General features: G+C 40.8%; 1 protein-coding gene across 15 annotated transcripts in view; it reads left to right on the top strand.

Moving 5' to 3' along the window:
- LOC128017041 (transcription factor SOX-6-like) overlaps positions 1–19,440 on the top strand; it is a 152,558-nt gene that overhangs the window by 45,541 nt on the left and 87,577 nt on the right. For 10 of the 15 annotated variants that reach the window (XM_052602110.1, XM_052602114.1, XM_052602103.1 and 7 more), the window contains 2 exons: positions 3,120–3,363; positions 5,676–5,886. In XM_052602110.1, the coding sequence (XP_052458070.1) occupies positions 3,127–3,363; positions 5,676–5,886 (448 nt within the window). In that variant the 5' untranslated portion in view covers positions 3,120–3,126. Of the gene's footprint in view, positions 1–980; positions 1,138–3,119; positions 3,364–5,675; positions 5,887–19,440 lie in introns of those variants that run through there. The other 5 variants (XM_052602111.1, XM_052602106.1, XM_052602101.1 and 2 more) reach the window with 3 other exon arrangements.

Genomic DNA, 19,440 nt, shown 5'->3' with positions numbered 1-19,440 from the left:
TAGCTTAGGAGTTACTTATCGCCATTGTCTATAAAAGGGCAACAGAAAGACATGGCAGAGACAGAGGAGTGGGGGGCTTCTACCGACTGAGCGGGGCGAAAGCGGATATCCCAAGACACATGGCCCCCAGTCATGAGGCCCCCTGAGGAACACCAACGTGGGGTGTCTTCTAATGCCACTAACCAATTAAACAGAGGTCAGTGCGTGATGAAACATTAGCAGCAGCAACAATTCATGAGTCGAAGCATTCCAGGCTACATGAGAACTCACGCCGAGAACTTAACTCCTAATCGTCATAAACCTAGCGCAATATTGTCAGCTATATATGGGGCCTTTCTCTCTCCCTTGGACTGCCAAAAGAGAAGCTGTGCTGCCCTACACTTATTGATTGGTTTGGTTTGTAAGCTGTCCATTGTTATTGTGTAATCAGGCCTGAGCGGGAGAGGGCTGACAGGAATTCATATGAGGCCACTCTGGCTTAGCTGATCAACTCACTGCTTAAAATGCACAAAGGCCAACGGATCTGACTTATTTACTGGAGAAACAGGTTGAATTATTAATAAGAATTAAAGGAAGCACTGCGGTGGCTCGCTGGACTGTTCCGTGAGCGTACATCAGCATTTAATTTGATGAAATACGATGGCGTTGTCAAGGCTATTTCCTCTCCTCCGTCAAACACCACATACTGTACAACTGAAGCGGGGTTTTGTTTTATGGCTCATAGGGCAGAATTAAATGATTTTTAAGTCTGCTTAAAGAAAAAAGCCATCTAGACCTTTATTCCAGCTAAACGGCATCCACATTGTTCCATTCTCAGCCGTGGGTGCAGATTAGCCGGGTGGATGTGAGTGGGGTGGGGGGTGTTATGGTTGGGAGGGATTGAGGGGCAAAACTCATGAACCCAGCACTCATGGGCTGAGCCGCCCTCCCAGCTCTCCTAATGAATTATTAACTCCAGCTGACAAATACTGTTACGGGGCCCTGGCTCAGATCGGTTGCGTCTGCGAGGAAAATCGCTGTAGACACATGTTACAGGAGGATGGAGTCAGCCTCTCTCTTGCTCGCTATCATGCCTCAGCAGTTTGACTGATGGCTGGAGACTGGAGGGAAAGGCCTGAGAGACTGAATATTTCAGAGGTAAAATAATACCACTTGATTTACTGTGTAATACAGAAGAAGTGCTTTGTTTCGCTCGCAGTCCATTGAAGATGAAGGTGGGGGTTGTTGTGCTGGAAGCTCTGGCTCTTTGGATCCATGAATAAAAAATAGAAGCAGAATCGCTCGGCCTCTCATAAGCATGCTTTCTCCTCGTCTAGCTGTCGCACACCTCTTCCACAAACCATTTGGTGCTCTGAACTTTGCTCTTAAATTTGATTTTCAATTAACGCTCTACAATTTTAGAAATCACTTTATGTTTGATATAATTACAGGAAACAAATTATTGTCTGATTAAAATTGAGGCCTTGGTCTCGCTTAAGAAAATAGGGGTGCGGAGCGGTCTGGGTCTCTGGTGCCTTGCTCTGCGCTAACTAACAGACACAGCACAGCTGCGGTATCCCGCTTCATTAACTTCCATTGACTTGCATTGTCCACTTCTGATGAATGCCGCAGAGCTCATCTAAGACATTGCGGATGTGGATGTGTTTTTGCTTTTATTTTATTTATAAATTTTTTTGTTAAGCATGACAAAATTATTAATATGGAAGCTAGTCTGAGACAATAGCAGCTTGAGGTTTTAACCGAACTGTATTGTACAATTCATATTTAGAGTGTGAGGCTTAAGTGCTCAGCCATGTGCGCAAATTGATGGCACGTCTTCAAATGAAGTAGTCATACTTTAAAGGGCCTGAGAGCAATTGGGCCTGACAGCCCGTTGCAGCCCACACATCCCTCATGCGCCGAAGAGCACGGCTGCCGCCCGCACATGAACAGATTAACTCACAGTTTGGTGTTAAAATAATCTCTCCCGGTGTCAAATTTGTTTTCTTCCCACGATGAGCCACATGCTGGAAAACTTGGCAGGGCCGGGAGATGGAGTTCTGGAGGCGCCTTGGGCTGCCTTCATTACCCAGCCTGCCTCTCTCTCATCTCCCCTCAGTCTCAGTGGGCAGTAGAAGGACGTTAGCTCACCTGCAGCCCTTGACCTAGAATGCCCATGCCCTTTGTCCAGGCTCATGTGGCCCGCAGCAGTGTTTTGGCTCTCAAAACAATGAGTCTGCAACCCTGTGGTCAGTTGTGTGTATGTCATTGTTCATGATGTTATGAGTGCTGGCTGTCTAGTGTAAATTACCGTCTCAGAGCAGGCAATTTAAAGGCCGGAAGGAAAGTAGTGTATGAAAGTTGTGTCTTGGCTGATTCTAAACTCACTATATCAGTTGCAGCCTTTTACAATAAGTTTTTAAATCAAACGTTTAATTCGATTAGCAGGTTAAGTTTATCCATAGCGCTAGTTGTAGAGTGATTTTTAGTGATTTAATTAAATTATATTTTATTTGGTTTGTTTTATTTTTATTAATTTAAATTTTATAATTTTATTATATTTATCCTTATCTACAATTGCAAAAGCAGATTAACAAAAAAATTACTACAAAATGAAGGAAAATGGCACATTTATAGACTCAATAGGAATGTGATGATCAAAATCCCTTGAAGTGTCAGCGTCCTAGCATCAGCGCTCTTTTTGTAGTTGGTGGCAGGGTTAGCGCTTTAATGAGAGCGTGTTATATGGTATTGTAACCCTCTTAGCGTGGTAATCAGCCGCGGGGCAGAGGGGATCGCGCCTGCCTCAGGCAGCTCTCCAGCCGTAGTTCAGCACGTCCATTTACATTAAACAAAGGATTAAGTGCGACCCCAGTGCATGCCGTTTCTCCCGTACCGAGCTCAGAGCCATTGATAGAATCTCCCCAGCTCTGATATCAGTCTAGTTGTGGGGTTAGATGTGGCGCAGAGGCTCAGAATAGCAGCCAAATTCATATATATGGGACGTGAGGGCGCTCATACAGAGTGAAAGCAAAGCTCCAGTATTTCCTGTCTGACATTTGACGTCATTCGGAATGAAGTTGTTCCATTGGAATTTTGAATGTTTTGTGACAAACATGTTTCCTCTGCTCTTCACTCAGCAGAATCATGTCTTCCAAGCAAGCCACCTCTCCATTCGCCTCAACCCCTGATGGAGGTGAGGATGGAGTGAATCAGGAGTGCATGTCCTGGGAAAAAGATGAGAACTCTGAGTCACTAGTCACTCCTCAGCTTCCCCTGCACAATCTGCTCATCAACAAACCTCCCCTGGAGGAGCTCCAGCCAATCAGCAGCAGCGTGCCGCCCGAATCCGACTGGGACAGCCTCCTGGCCCAGCAGCGCATGGTGAGTGCCACTGCCAGAGTTTCATAGCTCATTTACGTGTGCTAACACAAACTATGTGTGTTTTGAACTTTCTAATGAGGTGTAGATCAATTAATGCGTTATTAAAGATAGCTGGCAGGATTCAATGAGTGAGAACCGTCTGGTCGAGATGATTTGTCTAGAGCTCCACAGATATTTTCCATTTGTGACAACATCAACGTAACATGAAGTAAACCTCCACACATAACACACATCTATTGTCTCAAAACAAACACACACTCTGTACTCCTGCAGAGAGGAATCCTCAACCCAAGGACACAGCTAGAACAGCTCAGAACACTTTTAAAATGAAGACTTAAGACTTTGCGATTTGCCAAGTACTCAGCTTTGATGTTTAAGTCCTCCACGAGTGCCTTGAGATCCCTCACTCTGTAAAAGTGCCGGAGAACAACGTATTGAATTGCATTTCACGTCAGAGCGATTTTATGAATCTATAAATAAAGGGACAATGAGAAAGCGGGACTAGGAGTGGGAATTTGAGGGAGTTGAGGGAGCCGCCCCCCTCCTCCGTGGTGGTCTCTCTAGACCGTGAGGCATCGAGCCCAGACGGGAGACTGGCAGCCACGTATTGTCCGATGCTTGTAAAAGGGATTTCTCCATAACTGCTGCTGCTGGCCCAGAGCTAGGGTCTCCAACTAGCCCCTGAGGTCTGGACTCCCCTGGCCCTGCAGCATCCAACGCCAAACCCCACTTTAATTAGCCTAAAAATTCTGCTGTCATGAGTGGCTTTTTGCCTTTTTTTTTAATCTAAATTCTAAATGCTAAATAACTGATAAATGTATCAAAAATCTCTCTCTTTTTATTCCTCTAAAGGGAAGTTTTAAATGTAATATAACATAACATAACATATAATTAATATAATATAAAATAATATAACATAAATCCTCACATGTAAATGCAGAAGGCTTTAACACTCCTCAGATGGTGCTGATTCCTAATTGGATTACAGAGAGCTTTTGTGATTGGTGTAATTAGAAAGACATTTCAAAGAATTGTTACCATACTGCTGCGTTTGGATATGCATGGGACAATCTCTCGGTTTCCTCTTGATATAATGAAGGAAAGCATATTAAAAGTGAATTGTGCTCATTTGATGTTCAAGAGCAGCTGCTTGATTTTGTGAGTGATGCATTTGTGCTCACTTGTCTTCACAGGAGCAGGACATCCTGTTGTTGAGTGAGGCTTTTTGCTGCAGTGGAGTTTGCTTAAACTCTCACCTGATAAATACTTCACTATACTTTGGATAAAACGACTGTGAATGTAATGTGAAGTATGCACAAACTCTTAGTATATTGAGTAATGCATTAACATCTTGTAAGTCAATAGAAGTGTAGAGGCCATGAAATAAAATAAATCTATTGATTGTAAGTAAGAGAGAGAATTGTCTGATGTTCTTGATAATCCTAATGTTGCCTGTCTATGAGCATTCCTATATTTGTGTGCCCAGCAGAAAATCGTAAGGGATCTCCTCTGTAAATTTGACTTCATGTAAGTGTTAGCAGTGCCCTCTATCTCTGCCAGATGATTTGTGGGATATTATTCTGTGTGTTGCTGCCACGTAATCACATTGCCCTAATGCCCGTCTGTGCCCTGGTCTCCAAAACATAAACCTGCCAGTTTCTCTCTCATTGATGGAGCAATCCTACAACAGACTCTTCTCTGTCAGGACTCCCGCTCCACTCATGTGCTAATGTGCTTTTGCGCTTTATATTTACAATCACTCAGTAGTGTGTAGAGTTACTGGGCTCTGTTTAGGATCAGACAAACAGATTACTTCTCCCTTTCATTCTGTTTTCCCTCTTTGTGTACTCGCTCGGGGAACACTGAACTATCAGCTGCAGACAGAAGCCCGGTTAACCACTAAACCACACACAGGTGGGACCGCAAAACAACAGCAGCTTGAGACAGGGGCCAGATTTACGATGGCCTGGAGGGTTCCGCGAAGAACAGCCACCTGCTTGAGAACCAACAAATTACACTGCGCTCGAGCTCAGCTCAAACATGCACTCGTAACCTTTGCAAAGGAATTACAGCAATGACAACTGTAAAGAGAAAGGGGTTGTTAAACATCATTTATCTGCTCTGTAATCATTTGACTTTTATCCTTAACTCATTTTCTCGCATTTAAATGGTACGACTTTAACACTTTCCACATTTTTAAATAGTTAAATTGCTCTATTTTTCGTACTCTGACAGTTTAATGTCTGTTTTGACAAAGTAAAAAAAAAAAAAAAACTTCAGTGTCCTTTCAACTCCTTTGTTTTCTATTGCAGGAATCGGACAGCAATAAAGTATGTTCCTTATACTCCTTCCGGAATAATTCTACCTCTCCACACAAGCCAGAGGAGGGGGCCAGGGAGCGCGGCGACCTGCTGAGCAGTTCAGCCTTCGGAACGCCAGAGCGCCGCAAAGGAAGCCTGGCCGATGTGGTGGACACACTGAAACAGAAGAAACTAGAGGAGATGACAAAGACAGAGCAAGACGGTATGGACGGTTTCAGCATCTTTGTGTGTCCAGATTTAGAAATGTATGTGTATGTGAGCAAATGTTCTTTTCCTCTTAGTGAGAAGCATTTTTGGCGTGCATCGATCTCCTCAGTCACTCTGTTTTCCTCGTTCGTGGCTCTCCTTCTCTGTATTCTTTCTTATTCGACATAATTCATCTATTCTCTCCCACCGTACACATGCACACACGCGGTCTTTTCACCTGGGAGGACTGACGTGGCGATGTTTTCCAGTTTGTTCTGAACCGAGTCCAGTGTGACAAAGAGTGGGTGGCACTACCCCTCAGCTTAAGTGTGGTCTCTGGATGATGCCAAACCAAACTCTCAGACCATAAAACACACGCCACAACCTGATGCCAGGAACATTACCTTTTTATTCTTCAGTACAGACGACAGCATTCATGCCGCAAAATTCATCTTCAGACCAGCTCAAATAGCTCCAAGAAGACTTTTTTTCTTCCATGGGTTTAGGGCCCAGAAGTATCCAAGGATTTGGCATGATATAAAATTAGAATGATATAAAATTATATGAAATACATATGCATAATGTAAAAATTTGGTGATATGAAGGATTTATGCATTTGGGTACAAATATCTTGTAGCTATACAAGTAGTTCAATAAATTAAAAATCCAGTCCTAAAAAAGGAAATTCTAGTTAATTTAAATTTTTTATTTTATTTTAATAAAACAAAAAATAATAATTTGAATGAATAGTTTGATGCAGATCATGCTGCAGTGGAGCGAGTCCTCTGGGAAAACGATCGAAAAGCAAATACTGGAAAGAAACAGTTGCTGAAACTGTTCCTGTCCTCGTAATTAGTGTAATGCAGAAACCTATACAATCTAATATTAAACACACACACACACACTTTGACAGTATTGCTCCTTTGGGAGATACTAGTCTCATTTCAGCATCGAGGGAGCTCTTAGCCCGAACACTTGATCAGAGGAATAAATTAGGCCATAATTCAGTTAAAACTATTTTTTCCTCACACATTTCCCCGTCTTGCATTCTGTGAAGGTCTTCATATTAATTTAATCATATTTGTTTTGGGTCGCTTTCATTATCGCCAAGGGTTAGAGAAATATTTTGAATAAGAAAATAGGAAAAATGTAATAAATCCGAGTGAGGGGCTGTCAGTCATGAATATTTTCAAATTCATAATTGATATAGAAAAACATGACAGGCCATCCATTATCATATCCTTGCGGTGTGATGAAATAATTTAACAGCAATCAAAATTTCTGTGAACTGATTTAAGATTTTTTTTTTTTTTTCTCTAAAAATATTTCCACTTATAATTTGCCTGTCTATCAATTAAGGTGCTCTATTAAACAAAAATGCAGTTTTGGAAATACCACTTAAAGTGACTTGCTGTATTACATTTAACTGGGGAGAGAAACAAAATCATCTTTTGATGTGATTTTTATTCCTCCTCTTTTCTCACCTCAGTGGTAACCAGAGATAGTGTGAAGGGCTCGTGCTGTCCTCATAGGTTCCTCCTGTTGTTTCTAGTAGGGTATTTTTTAAGATTTTCTGTGCAATAGGGTGCTATGCTAATGAGCCCCAGCTGGTATGGCCGGTTGCTGCAGTACTTTCACTGGTCAAGTGCAGCTCGTAATCCTGAAGGCCCGTATGTTTAGTGCAGGCAGGAGAGGGTGCTTCACTTCTAGTGTACAGCTGTGTTAATCTGCCCTTAATAATGGTGACAGAGCCGACCTCATGCCTCTACGCCTCACACCACAATCTCCCCCGTTACACAGAAATTAGTTCCTGAGCTCGAGAGAGACGAGAGGCATGCAGAGTTCAATACGTTAGCTCCAAGATGCTGGAATGGAGCGCTTCTGCGTCCTTGAGGACGTCTCAGTTTGGTGCAGCCGTAATGGGAGTCTTCAAGTCCGAAGTACCTCAGGATTAACCCCTTGTGTGTCTCCGCAAGCAATTGAGAGAGCCATGTGTTTGTCTTAACGACAAAGCATGTCGTTATGTAATGAAAAGCAAAGAATGGATGAGCTAAAAATATCACTCAGTCTCTCAGTCTCTTATTAAGGGAACAGCTGTAACCTTTCATTAGCTTGCTTGGCTAACTGGCTTAAGGTGTGGTCAAACTAGAAGTGCGTCTGACATCGAATACTGCATTTGATGGACAACAGACATAGCAATTCTTTTAAATGTTGTTCACCTACTGTTTTAAAATATTGTACATTTGACATATTACCCATCTGGTTAAGTGTCGCTTCATAATATATAGTAGGGAAGTGTGGTTGGTTTTAACCCCACAACAGGAAATAATACATTTTTTATGAATAATAATAAAAAAATATTAGTATCAGTAACAAGTAATAATAGAAGTAAACAAGTAATCTTCTCAAATTTGCTGTAACATTGCAAACCAAATAATCTCAAAATTTGCAGTAGCAGAAAATGAAACTACTGGAACGTCTGTTTTTGTTTGAACACACTTTTAAATCACTGCCATTGTCAAGTTAAAATGTAACCATCTCCTTCCAACATTCCAACAAACATTGGCTTTTGTGATCGCTTTGGGTCTTGAGCTTTCCTCCTGTGAGAATTGTATTGCGTAGGCAGCACATACTGCAGTCATGCGACATGTTTTGTTCATAAAACAGTATCTTTTGATTTTAGTCAAGTAGCCATATATTGGGGGATACTTAAAAGGATACATTCATGTAGGAGCACACTGTATTTCAGACCCGTCTTTACGCATACTTAACTGAATGTGCACCGGGGCCCTAAGAGTCAACCGCTCTCAAATTCAATTAGACCTATTACAATTGTACCACAAGTCAGTGAAACTGGACTGTCATCTCCATCTTTCCTCTCACTAACAATCCTTAAAGTGCCTTAAGTGCTCGTGACCGCTCTAATGAATGAAAATATCCTGCCTAGAGGACTACATTAAGCTGAATGGTCACCTTCACTGTAAAAGCTCCACATGAACCACCTCATCCACCAAGGAGGTCTTGGGATTTTTCTGTAACTGGTATTGTAAAACATTATTTATTGAGAGCTGTCTGGTGCTTGTTCATAGTTTAAAATGCCTAATTATAGAGGAAAGAAGCTAAATAAAAACAAGAGATGAGAAAAAATGAATGTCCATTATAAAGATTCAAGGTGACCTTGTCTGGGATTCACAAGCAATTAAGGCCCTTTTATGAAATGTACTTAAGTAATGAACTTCAATATATGAATCCTTTACTGGCTTGGTTGTTTTCATTGTTTTTATTTTTGCAGTTATGTGGTATTCTTCCAGGGCTCATTTTAGTGGGGTGATTTTTTGACCTCTATTTGGGTGAACTGCACTCACCCTAATTCAACCTTGAATTGATTTGTTTGCAGTTTAATGCTCCAAATATCTGATTTGTACATTGAGCTGCATGTTTAGACACGGCCCATTCTCTCTCACCGACTTACTCAACATTTTATTTGTTGGTAAAGCATTGCTTTATTATGTTATTTTTAATTAATTGTATTACTTTTTTGGTAATCAGCCATATCGCAAAATAATTAATTGGCCTATTTTTTAGTGAACAGGATTTTAATATTGATGCATCCTCAGCTTCTTTTTACTTTAACGTTCCCACATCACTTAGCAGCAGACAAAAAGATCTAGAAACAAGCATCCACACCTAGTCAAGAAGGCAAACTGCCTAGTGCTCTAGTCTGGGCACCAGTGAACCAATGGCTCTGCCAACTTAGTCAGCAGTCTTGTATTGGCAGGATTGGCCATGGCTGCTGGTAATAGCTTGTTAGCTGCTAATCCACGCTTAGAGCCCTGTTCGCCTGAATGCCAGCACTAAATTTTGCAGGCAGTTTGGTGGCAGGGGTTCAGTTTGGTGGCTGAAAAATAGAAAATCTATGCAGCCTGTCATTCCTCTGTGATGTCTAGTCAGTGTGCACTGCATACGCAACTGTCAGTTTTAAATTATGCGTATTTCTTTGTTTATAGAAAATCAGTCTGTTTGCCAGAACAATTTCCATAGTCCTCATAGAATGGTTAAAAGACAAATTCCCTCATAAAAGCATTGAATCATGCTCTGTCTAATTTTCTTGTGTCAGTGTCCCTGCACAGTTGCGCAACCCTGTGCACCCCTGCACCCTTTTTTCCCTCCTGTAAAAGTGAAAGGGCAAGGTTTTTGCCGCGTTGAGAGATATGTCGGAGCCAACAGGTGTAGAAAAGGCACTTTCTGAAAACGAGTGAATTACACCAGCAGGAGTGACCTGGGTGACAACAGGAACAGTTGCTAATGTGGCGTGGATGAGGACTTTCTCTGGGGTGGTAACCCTGAGACCTCTGAGGGGGCAGAGGAGAAGCGAGGTTAGCGAACAGCTCTATACACCTGGAGCTTTGTGTATGGAGTCAGGGTTAATGAGTTTAGCAGGGGGCAGATTCTTCAGTGCCTCCATCCCACGTAAAGCCTGATCTCTGGGGCAGGGGGATATTTCCAGAGCCCCCCACCCTGCGGACCTTAGCCATTTCTACAGCAGGTAAGCACCGGTGTGCATCTGAATAACAGCTGTGTGTGTGTGTGTTACCTTCCTGGTCTACTCTATAGGGGCTATCCGTCCTCAAAATCTCCTTTGAGGCACTCATTCTTCTGTTGAAGTATGTTTGTGAAGGCATTTTTTGGGAACCCACCCCCCTTGCCTATATTTATACATTTTTAACTGAAATCTGTCCTTTTTTCTCTTTTCTTCAACATCCAGCCCAGTACCTCCAGGCAGCATGTGTCTTTTCCCCATCGAGATCGGGAGATTTATGGTTTTGGGCAGCGGGAGAATTAAGTGCAGAAAGCTGTTTTACCGTATGCCACTTCGGTTGCATTTTTATGACCCTCTTGAAAGGGTTCATGTTGAAATGGCAGAGGGGCTAGCATTGCTCTCCAGCTCTCTGGCCGCCCTGCCATCTACTTTTGATTTCTATTCCACCTAATTAATAACAGTCTTTGTTGTAATGATACGCGCCACTGTCCCTGGACCTGGTGCAGACTCAATGAGGTCAACCTTTTTAATTTCTTGGCTAGTGTTTGGACCGAACCTAAGATCTGGAAGCGTGCTTCAAACACGACGTTTCATCGCTCTGTTATGTCAGTCCCTTTGGCAGAGTACACTAAGCCAGACATCAATCATTGGAAGTTTTCTTTCCTCTTGCACGCTTCCGTCTACCTTCAAACAAGTGACTTGTCTGCATGAAAGCATATTGGTTTGATTAATCCAAAGTGTTCTCGTGCACATCAAAATATGTTAGTTATTCTTCAGATTGATGTGTGGATCTCAAGAGTTGGCAGGTAAGCTAGTGTGCGATTGAGTTGGTAGCTCAGTAAAGAGCAAGATCTGGCCCATCACTTTTGTTTGAATAGGTAATGTAAATCTGCTGGGGTTGAGCAGACATGAGCTGGAATGGCTTGTTAGGACACATGATCAAAAGCTTGTCTCCTTGCTCTCCACCCCTTGCCAGTTAACTCTCTTGTCACCCTGCGAGGCAGACGTTAAATTGATTTTTTTTTTTTCATTGTGGGCATTCTGCCACTCTCTGGACTTTGACAAAAATGTTAGCTCCTACTCCTGTCTTTCCCCTAAGAGAGACATCTGTGCTACTGACAAGCCTTCAGCACCAAAAAAAAAGGGAAGATATACTGATGCAAACAGACTCTGGCAGCCCTGTTCAATCCCTGTCAAAACCCTTTGCAGCCTGTATGGTTCATATCAAACATCCATGATACAAAAACTCTTCCCAGATGAGCGTGTGCCAGAAGGGAAAAATCGTTCCCCTCCTGACTGCCTAGTGCAAACCTCCAAAACTCTGTCCATGCTCCAAATAGAGTGCTCCTCTTTCAGATGACAAAACAAGCAGCTGCTTCTGCCTCACTGTGCCATTCTTCTGCATCCGTATCACCTTCCCTCTTCTCAGATTCCCATTAGTCAACAGTAGCAACTGCTGCGGAGCATTCCAGGAGCCATCTTCTCTCTCGAGCTCAGCTGTTGACTCTGTCCCTCTTGTGTGAGACCAAGCACAACGCTTCCATTGTGACGGTCTCTGTCACTGAGCTGGGACACTCCCAATAGGAGGAAACGGGTGTTTCAGTAAGACAAATCAAAGCCAGCGTTCCTGAACAGAGCTCCATTTGTCCTCTCTCTCACACCATAGGTACGTCTCCTCAGCTGTGAATGAGACTTTCTTACACTGCACTTCATATAAACTTAAACTACATACCTTGTCATCTAATTGTGCACTAATGCATGTAAAAAATACAAAGAAATAAATGTTATATTATTATAAACACAACACGTTATAAATTAAAGGTATTTTGTGTCATCTCAATTTTCAGTAATTTTTTTCCCAAAACATTTGATTTAAAATGTAAAAAAAAAAAATGCGTTTAAAAATGCTTTTAATTTGCATACTGTTTGAATTTCTAATGCCACAGTGTTGTTAAAGTAAATAATATATAATCCCTAAATCAAATATGTAAATTAAAGGGATTTTGTGTTTTGTTAAAGGGATTTTCTGTTCTGTACAACATCCACAGTTCAGTTGTGAATTACGGTTCTTTCGGTTTGCGTTTAAATCATTTCTGTGTGTTTTATTTGTCTCTGGATCAGCTCTGTTTGTGTGCCCATGAGTCTACGCTCTGAGGTGACATGCTTGTAACATGCTTTTGACAAAGCAACTGAACAGTGAGGACACACACTGAACATCTTTCCTTGTAATGACTTGCAATAAGAAGCATTTCTGCCTGTTGTCCAAAAAAAAGAACATTATAATTTTTTTTTTTTTTTTACTCCACAGCATCAGTCGAATGTTTGAAATAGCTTCCCTTTGTGATGTGGATTTTTATCATAGAAGGAGGCAAAATATATATTCTTTACTGTAATAAAAGGCTATGTCGATTAATAATGGATTACAAATAAACGTAATATTTATGAAAATACCAAAGGTGGCTTTTCTCCAGTGTAAAGGATTGATTTTCTTGTTCATTTGTTTTAAAAATCAAATGTTAAATTGGATAAACACGGATGTGTCAAGCCATCAAAACGGAACCGAACTGAAAACGGTTTTTATTTATTTATTTATTTGGTCAAAACTTGGCATTCGACCTGTTCTTCTAACATCGGTGTTGGGATAATGGTATAGGGGTAAAGCAGTACTGGAATGAAGTGGTTTTAATGAGCCAGTATCTTTATGTTCCCCTCTAGGTATTTGGATTAGCACAGTGGGAAAAGCAAAATGCTGATGCCAGAGAAAAGCGGACCACACCATTAATTAGCCTTAAATCTGTCACTGCACAGCTGAACGCTGCCGGTGGAAAAAGCAGGCTCCTTTATGTAGATTAAAAGTGGTCAAAATGAGATGAGCCGGACTTAACCTGTAAAGCGTGTGTGCATTTGTGCTATATGAGTGTGAGATCACCACCACCCACCTCGTGCTCAGTTCCCAGGCATTGACTGCACATAACTGGACAAAAGAGCTGGTGTCATCTGACTAGGATCAAAATAGTGTCAAAGTAACTCACACCGTAGGCACAGACGGGCCGGTGTGCCCAACTAATGATTTGAGGCCACATTTCAAGACTTGTTTTATAAGACCCAGCTACATCAGCTCCATCTGGTTGCTAATACCACCCTTCCATGAAATGCATATTTTATCTGCTTTTCATGTCCATATAATAGACATCAGTGTGGTTAAATGCAGGGCTTGGCAGTATATCAAGTTCATGTGATATATTGCTATATTTATTTTTATAAGTGATGTTGTATGAACAGTAGTTTAATATGAGCTTATCTGAATAAAAGCAGAGGATGCAGAGTGAGCTTATGTGAGTGCATAATCTAATTTGTTGTAAACATGAGACATACTTTATATTAAGGGCTTTAAAATAACTTGTAAGATATAGTTAACACATATAGTTTAAAGGTTTGTCATACATTTTATGGAGGATTTTTGTGTGTGTGTGTGTGTGTGTGTGTGTGTGTGTTCAATAGAAGAAAGAAATAGTGGTTGGAACTATTTATTATTATTATTATTTATATATATATATATATATATATATATATATATATATATATATATATATATATATATATATATATATATATATATATATATATATATATATATATATATAATTTTTTTTTTTTTTTAAGTGAATTAAAAGATAAACCATACATCCACCCGGTATGTTTCTAAATGTGTTGGACACAACATTTAAGACTCATCTGTCTTCTTTCTCTTGCTTGCTCTCTCTTTGTTCAATAAGGTGCCATGGGATGAGATGGGATGTCAGAAAAAACAGCTAGAAACATGTTTTATTGCTCGGTGAATGGTGCGACTCGGATCATTGTAATTATCGCTGAACGCTATCTCTCATTGGGAGTGGCCCCCATATAATTTTAAGCCTGTGTAGGTCGAGTGGTTAATATGTTTAAGGACCCTGTCATCCGTTACATGTCATGAAGTTCCAATGATAGCTTAAAAGTTATGAGTTTTAATTCTAATTAATGGTTTTGTGGAGTGTGAATAGATTTTTTTGGGGTAAAATTCCATCTACTGCAATTTGTGATTTGGGTAGTGAGGCACACCTTTCTCACTCCAAATGTGATATATATATATATATTTTTTTTTTTTTGTCTCTCCATGTCATACACAATTTCTTTTTCCCATTCTTGAGAGGTGATATAGAAATGAGCTTAGCTTCATGTGAAACGGCAGCGTTTTCAGTGCTCTCACAGCATGTTGCGGTGGATATGACCCCACAGCAGAGAGAAAAAGAAAAGGGTCGATTCGAAAAGAAAATACGGTGGCCATTGTTGCAGAACCAGGCAAGAAATAATGGTACGTTGAGTGTGTTTGCTGCAGACTTGTGAAGAATTGAAATTCTTAACCTTTTGAAGTACTAAGGCTACTTGTAGCTGCGCCATGTTGTTACAACCTCTCATTATACTTGCTCGGATAGCAACAGAAAAGACGCTACATTTCAGCTGCTTTATGATTTGCATACTTCTCACAGGGTCCTGCTACTGATAATGGGCAGAAGTAGATAGATTGTGTCTGTATTGCTCGATAGTACTCCACAGGCGGATTATATTCCAGCCTTTGGTGGTCTGTGAAGTAGTGAGAGTGTGCAGTTACACGATAGCGTGTGTGTCGGAGAGAATGGAGGTTGGCGGCTAAAAATAGTGACCTTTCAGGCCCGTGTGCATGAACGCTGAACTCTGACATGCTGGTGAACAGAGTGCACTGCACGGGACCATAAACATTTTTAATTGTTGCCTCACTGAATGTCAGTGGTAGTGTGGAAAATCTGCTTCTTTAATTAGTCAAGTGAGTTTTTACAAAGAACGAAGATGCCTCCTTTTAACTTTTTAATGTCCTCATGCACTCATACAGCACTATTTATTACTGTAAAACAGCTCACTTGTGGCTGTAAAACACTTGTTTTAGCACATACCTAGTTTACTGAAGAGCATCAATTTTAAAGCTATTTTAATATTTTTCTTAAACATTAAGACATCAAGAAATGAAACACTCTGTCAAGTTCTTTTATCCAAAGCATGCGTTTAAACCGAGCCGTAATGTTTTTATGCTTGAAGTGTCTTCTATTTTAATTTTAGCAGCACATCATCTTCTTGATGCCACGTTTTAACTCGCCGTATATTGTGGGGAGAACCCATCAAGCAAGTCCATTTAAGATGAAATAAAGTTTCAGTGACGACTCAAGACAGTTGGCTTCACAGCAAATTTGAATCTATTCATGTGGATCCTATCAGTTTCGTTTTGTCCCTAGCACCCATTAATTTACTAAATCACTCTGAGCCGAAATGATCACAGTAAGCGACATTATTCACACATTTTTATTAATTCAACGTAGACGAATAAAAGTGAATGTTTTGAAGCATTGATTAGCAGAAGGGTTTATATCTGACAGTTAGATTGCAGGGTAGCCACCATAAAAATGGCTCCTCTTCAAGGTACAGTACCCAGTAATTTAATTCTTGTGGGAAATTATTATAATTTATTACAGTGTGTGGGCTCTAATGATTACCGACATGAAATGGAATTTATAAATTAAGATTAAATCCGCATATCTGTTCTTATGTTTTGTACCTGCACATGTGTTCAATCCTTTCAGCAGTACTTCAAGATGATTTCATAAGATAAAGCATTTGTGTATTTTTATTTTGTGTTTATTTGTTTATCATTATTATTTATTTATTGTTTTTAAGAAAGAAACATTAATTATAGTTTGGTACAAAAAAAAATCCAAACGTCAGATTGTTGCTGAAATGGACGAGGAATCTATTTTGGTCGCAGATTAGAAAATTAATACACTTTATTTTACTTTAAAAAAGATTTACACATTAGACATGGGACAAGACAGGACACAAATGGCGACATACTAAGTTATTAAATATAAGAGTTTTTTTCCCCCTTTGTCTTAAGTGTATATCTTAAATGAGAGACCGTTCTTAGAAAATTATTGTTATTTTTCATCCCATAAAAAAAATCACTTTTTTTCTATATTTACCAACAGTGTTATCATTATTATTTTTAGCAGAGGTTCTCAATTGACTAAATAGAAATAAACAAAATTTTTGTCTACATTTGTGTGTTTTTTTTTCCATCAGGACAATGATCTTTGTTTTTTTGGAGAGATGTACTGTATTTTGCTTCGGAAAGGAAATTTGCGAAGTTGTTTGGATGAGTTACGTTTTTCCCATCCGTGTTTGCTGAAGATGTTTCTTTTCGGGAGTAAACCGTAATGAGCAGCAACAGCAGGCAGGAGCGGAGCAGTCGGGGTGGGCCGCCTCTGAGGGCTCGCTCAGCCTGAGAGAAGGCTAAAGAGGACAGGGGAGAGAAAGTTCATTTTGCTATCCAAGCATTAAATGGTCCTAGTTTTCTTAAAAGTGACCTTGTGGGGAAGGCTCCGGCGCAGCTCCTTCCAGCTGCACACATGGCATCCATCGGGGCACAATCACGCGCAGTCCAAACACCTCAGGCTCGGACATATGTTGAGTTTTATTTCATTCTTCTGACATTAATCCTATTCACCAGCTGTTCTGCCAGCTGCCACTCTCCAGCTTAAGAGGAGATTGCAGTTTTGGGGGCTCGGAGTATGGGCTTATCTTGGCTCCTGATCTTTTCACTCTAAGTTCTGATTGGACCCCCCCCACCCCCCCTTCCCTCCCTCCTAATATCTCCCTCCTCTTCTCAATCTGTAGGATCCTTGAGTTGTACTTCTCTCCCTAGAAATCTCTCTTTCAACTTTGCTTTAATTTTGTCTCGTTCTCCTCCTCCCGAGGCTCCAGGGGTGTGTTTTAATCGCCTGCCCAAGTCTTCGTTTGGACGGCATGCCTTCAGAAGATGCTGACCCTCTGCTAGTGTCTTGCTATCTCCACCAACATTTATTATTCAAGTTTCTTCTTGTATTTGGTGCCCAGAATCCTCTCTCCTTCTGAGGGTGAAGGTTCCTGGCAGAGTGTCTTCCCAGTGCAAACATGCCACGAAAACAGTTTTTTTTTATCCACCGCTTTGATTGAACTTGAACTCTTTATTTCTTCTAATTCACATATTTCATCTTTATCTCTCCCATTCACATTACCAATCAGCAAGATTTATTTCTGTTCATTGTCCGATGGAATTTCTCTTCTGTCATTAGTGCTGAAGAAGTACCGAGTGGTGGAAGGCCTGGCCAGCTTGAATTGATCATCGGTGGCTGCTCACTTTAATAATTCAACCCTGATTAGTGCCGAGTCCTGCAGTAAAATGGATTGAAGAAGAGGTCGTGTGCTGCCCTGCTCAAGAGGTGAAGCCTCTAGGGAGTGGTTCATTCATATGTGCTTGATAGACACGTGTCCTGTTTAGACAGGTCAGGAATCGCGCGATTGCCAGGACGATGGGGTCAGCACTGAGATTAGCACGTCAGGTCTGCCAAATATACGACAATGACACTACAGCCGTGTGCTATTTGTAATATTTTAATAATATTCACGTTATAATATATGTTCTAATATTATGCAATATTAAAACTGCAATATTCGTCATTTATCATTGGCATTATTGGTAGTATTGGTGTTCTTGTTGCTGTTGTTGATTTGAATATTATTAGTATTAGTAGAAGTAATGAGTAACTAATAACGCTAAAAGGGAAATAAAAGACTTCTAAGGCTAGTCAGTCTATTTACAGCAGCTGTCGACAGGAGGAAATGGCAGAGTGGTGTTTGAGCAGCCTACAGGTGACTAGCAGAGATGCTCACTAAGTGGAATAATGAATAGTATTAGGTGTCAATTAAATCAAGCTTTCCCCGAGGTGCAGGTGCTCGACAATATACTGACACATCTCAAGGAGCCGAAGTCTCTTCACACATGCATGCCAATGGGTGCATTTGCATATTAAAGCACAGAAATTATTTAACCGAAGCAAAAAAAAAAACGGGGCTTGTGGAAATGATCGAGGTTATTAAAACTGTTGACAGGGAAAGAAGGTAATTGGCAGAAAATGAGGGAAACGCTACTGTTTTACAGTGTTGTGCGCGTGCATGTTTTCTCTGTGTCGTGATTTTTATGTTTTTTTTTTTTAATCCGACTCTTCTTCATAGCTGTTAGCATTGTGCGCCATCGCCTGGGTGTGTAACTTATTACGTTTAGATTGCTCCCTTGCAATTAGTGCCCTTTTTGTCCTCACTTCAATAACGGTTTGATTATGGAGACTTCAGAAGCATTCGCTGCCGCCGCCGCCCCAGCTAACAGCTGTTGTCTCTGGAACTAACGACGGGAACCACAAAACATGTTTTCTTATGCCGTTTCACTTTCCTGTCTGCCTCTTGTAATTATTATACTCTTATTTTGTGTGATGATCCAGTCTTGTTTTAGTGGCTCTGTGATTAAGACATTCAGAAGATTTTCCCTCAGTGTTTTGTGCATGCTTGCGTTCGTGTGCGTGTGTGCATAGCTTGTGACTCCAGTTTGTTTTTCGAAGGAAATGGAAGGAAATAGGAAGAGAAAGAGTGCGTTTTTGGTTTTCTATTAGCTCCAGCATCTCTATTGTAAGAAACAAATCCAGTGCAAGAGAAGCCTTGAAATGTGATTTTAGAGGGGGGGGGGGGGGTCAGTGTTTTTCCAGTGGGAGCCAAGGAGAATGCCTGGAATAACTTGTTTTCCCCTTTAAATTGCCCAAAACTCTCGATATTCTCTTGACCTTGCCTGCTTGACTACTTCTCTTTTTGGTTCAAGCCTTTTCTCTCATAACATTTTTTAGAAATGAGAGTGCTTAGAGGATAATTATTAACCAAACTGGGACACTTGCAGTGAGAGCGCCCTTCAACCTGGGTGGCTTCAAGTGTAACCGTAATACATCTTTCTCGCTTGGGCCTTCTTCCTCTTTCCTTCTCTCTCTCTCTCTCTCTCTCTCTCTCTTTCTGTTCAGACTGGGAACGGTTCCTCTGCTTTCTCCATCATTATAGGGTGTGTTCAGAAGAAAGCCTGGGAAATGTATATCGTCATTGTCAGTTGAT

The sequence above is a fragment of the Carassius gibelio genome, chromosome A7, assembly GCF_023724105.1.
Source record: "Carassius gibelio isolate Cgi1373 ecotype wild population from Czech Republic chromosome A7, carGib1.2-hapl.c, whole genome shotgun sequence".
In the NCBI taxonomy this organism is placed as follows: domain Eukaryota; kingdom Metazoa; phylum Chordata; class Actinopteri; order Cypriniformes; family Cyprinidae; genus Carassius; species Carassius gibelio.
The sequence above is the reverse complement of the archived record's forward strand: the minus strand, read 5'-3'. Positions and strand labels throughout refer to the sequence as shown.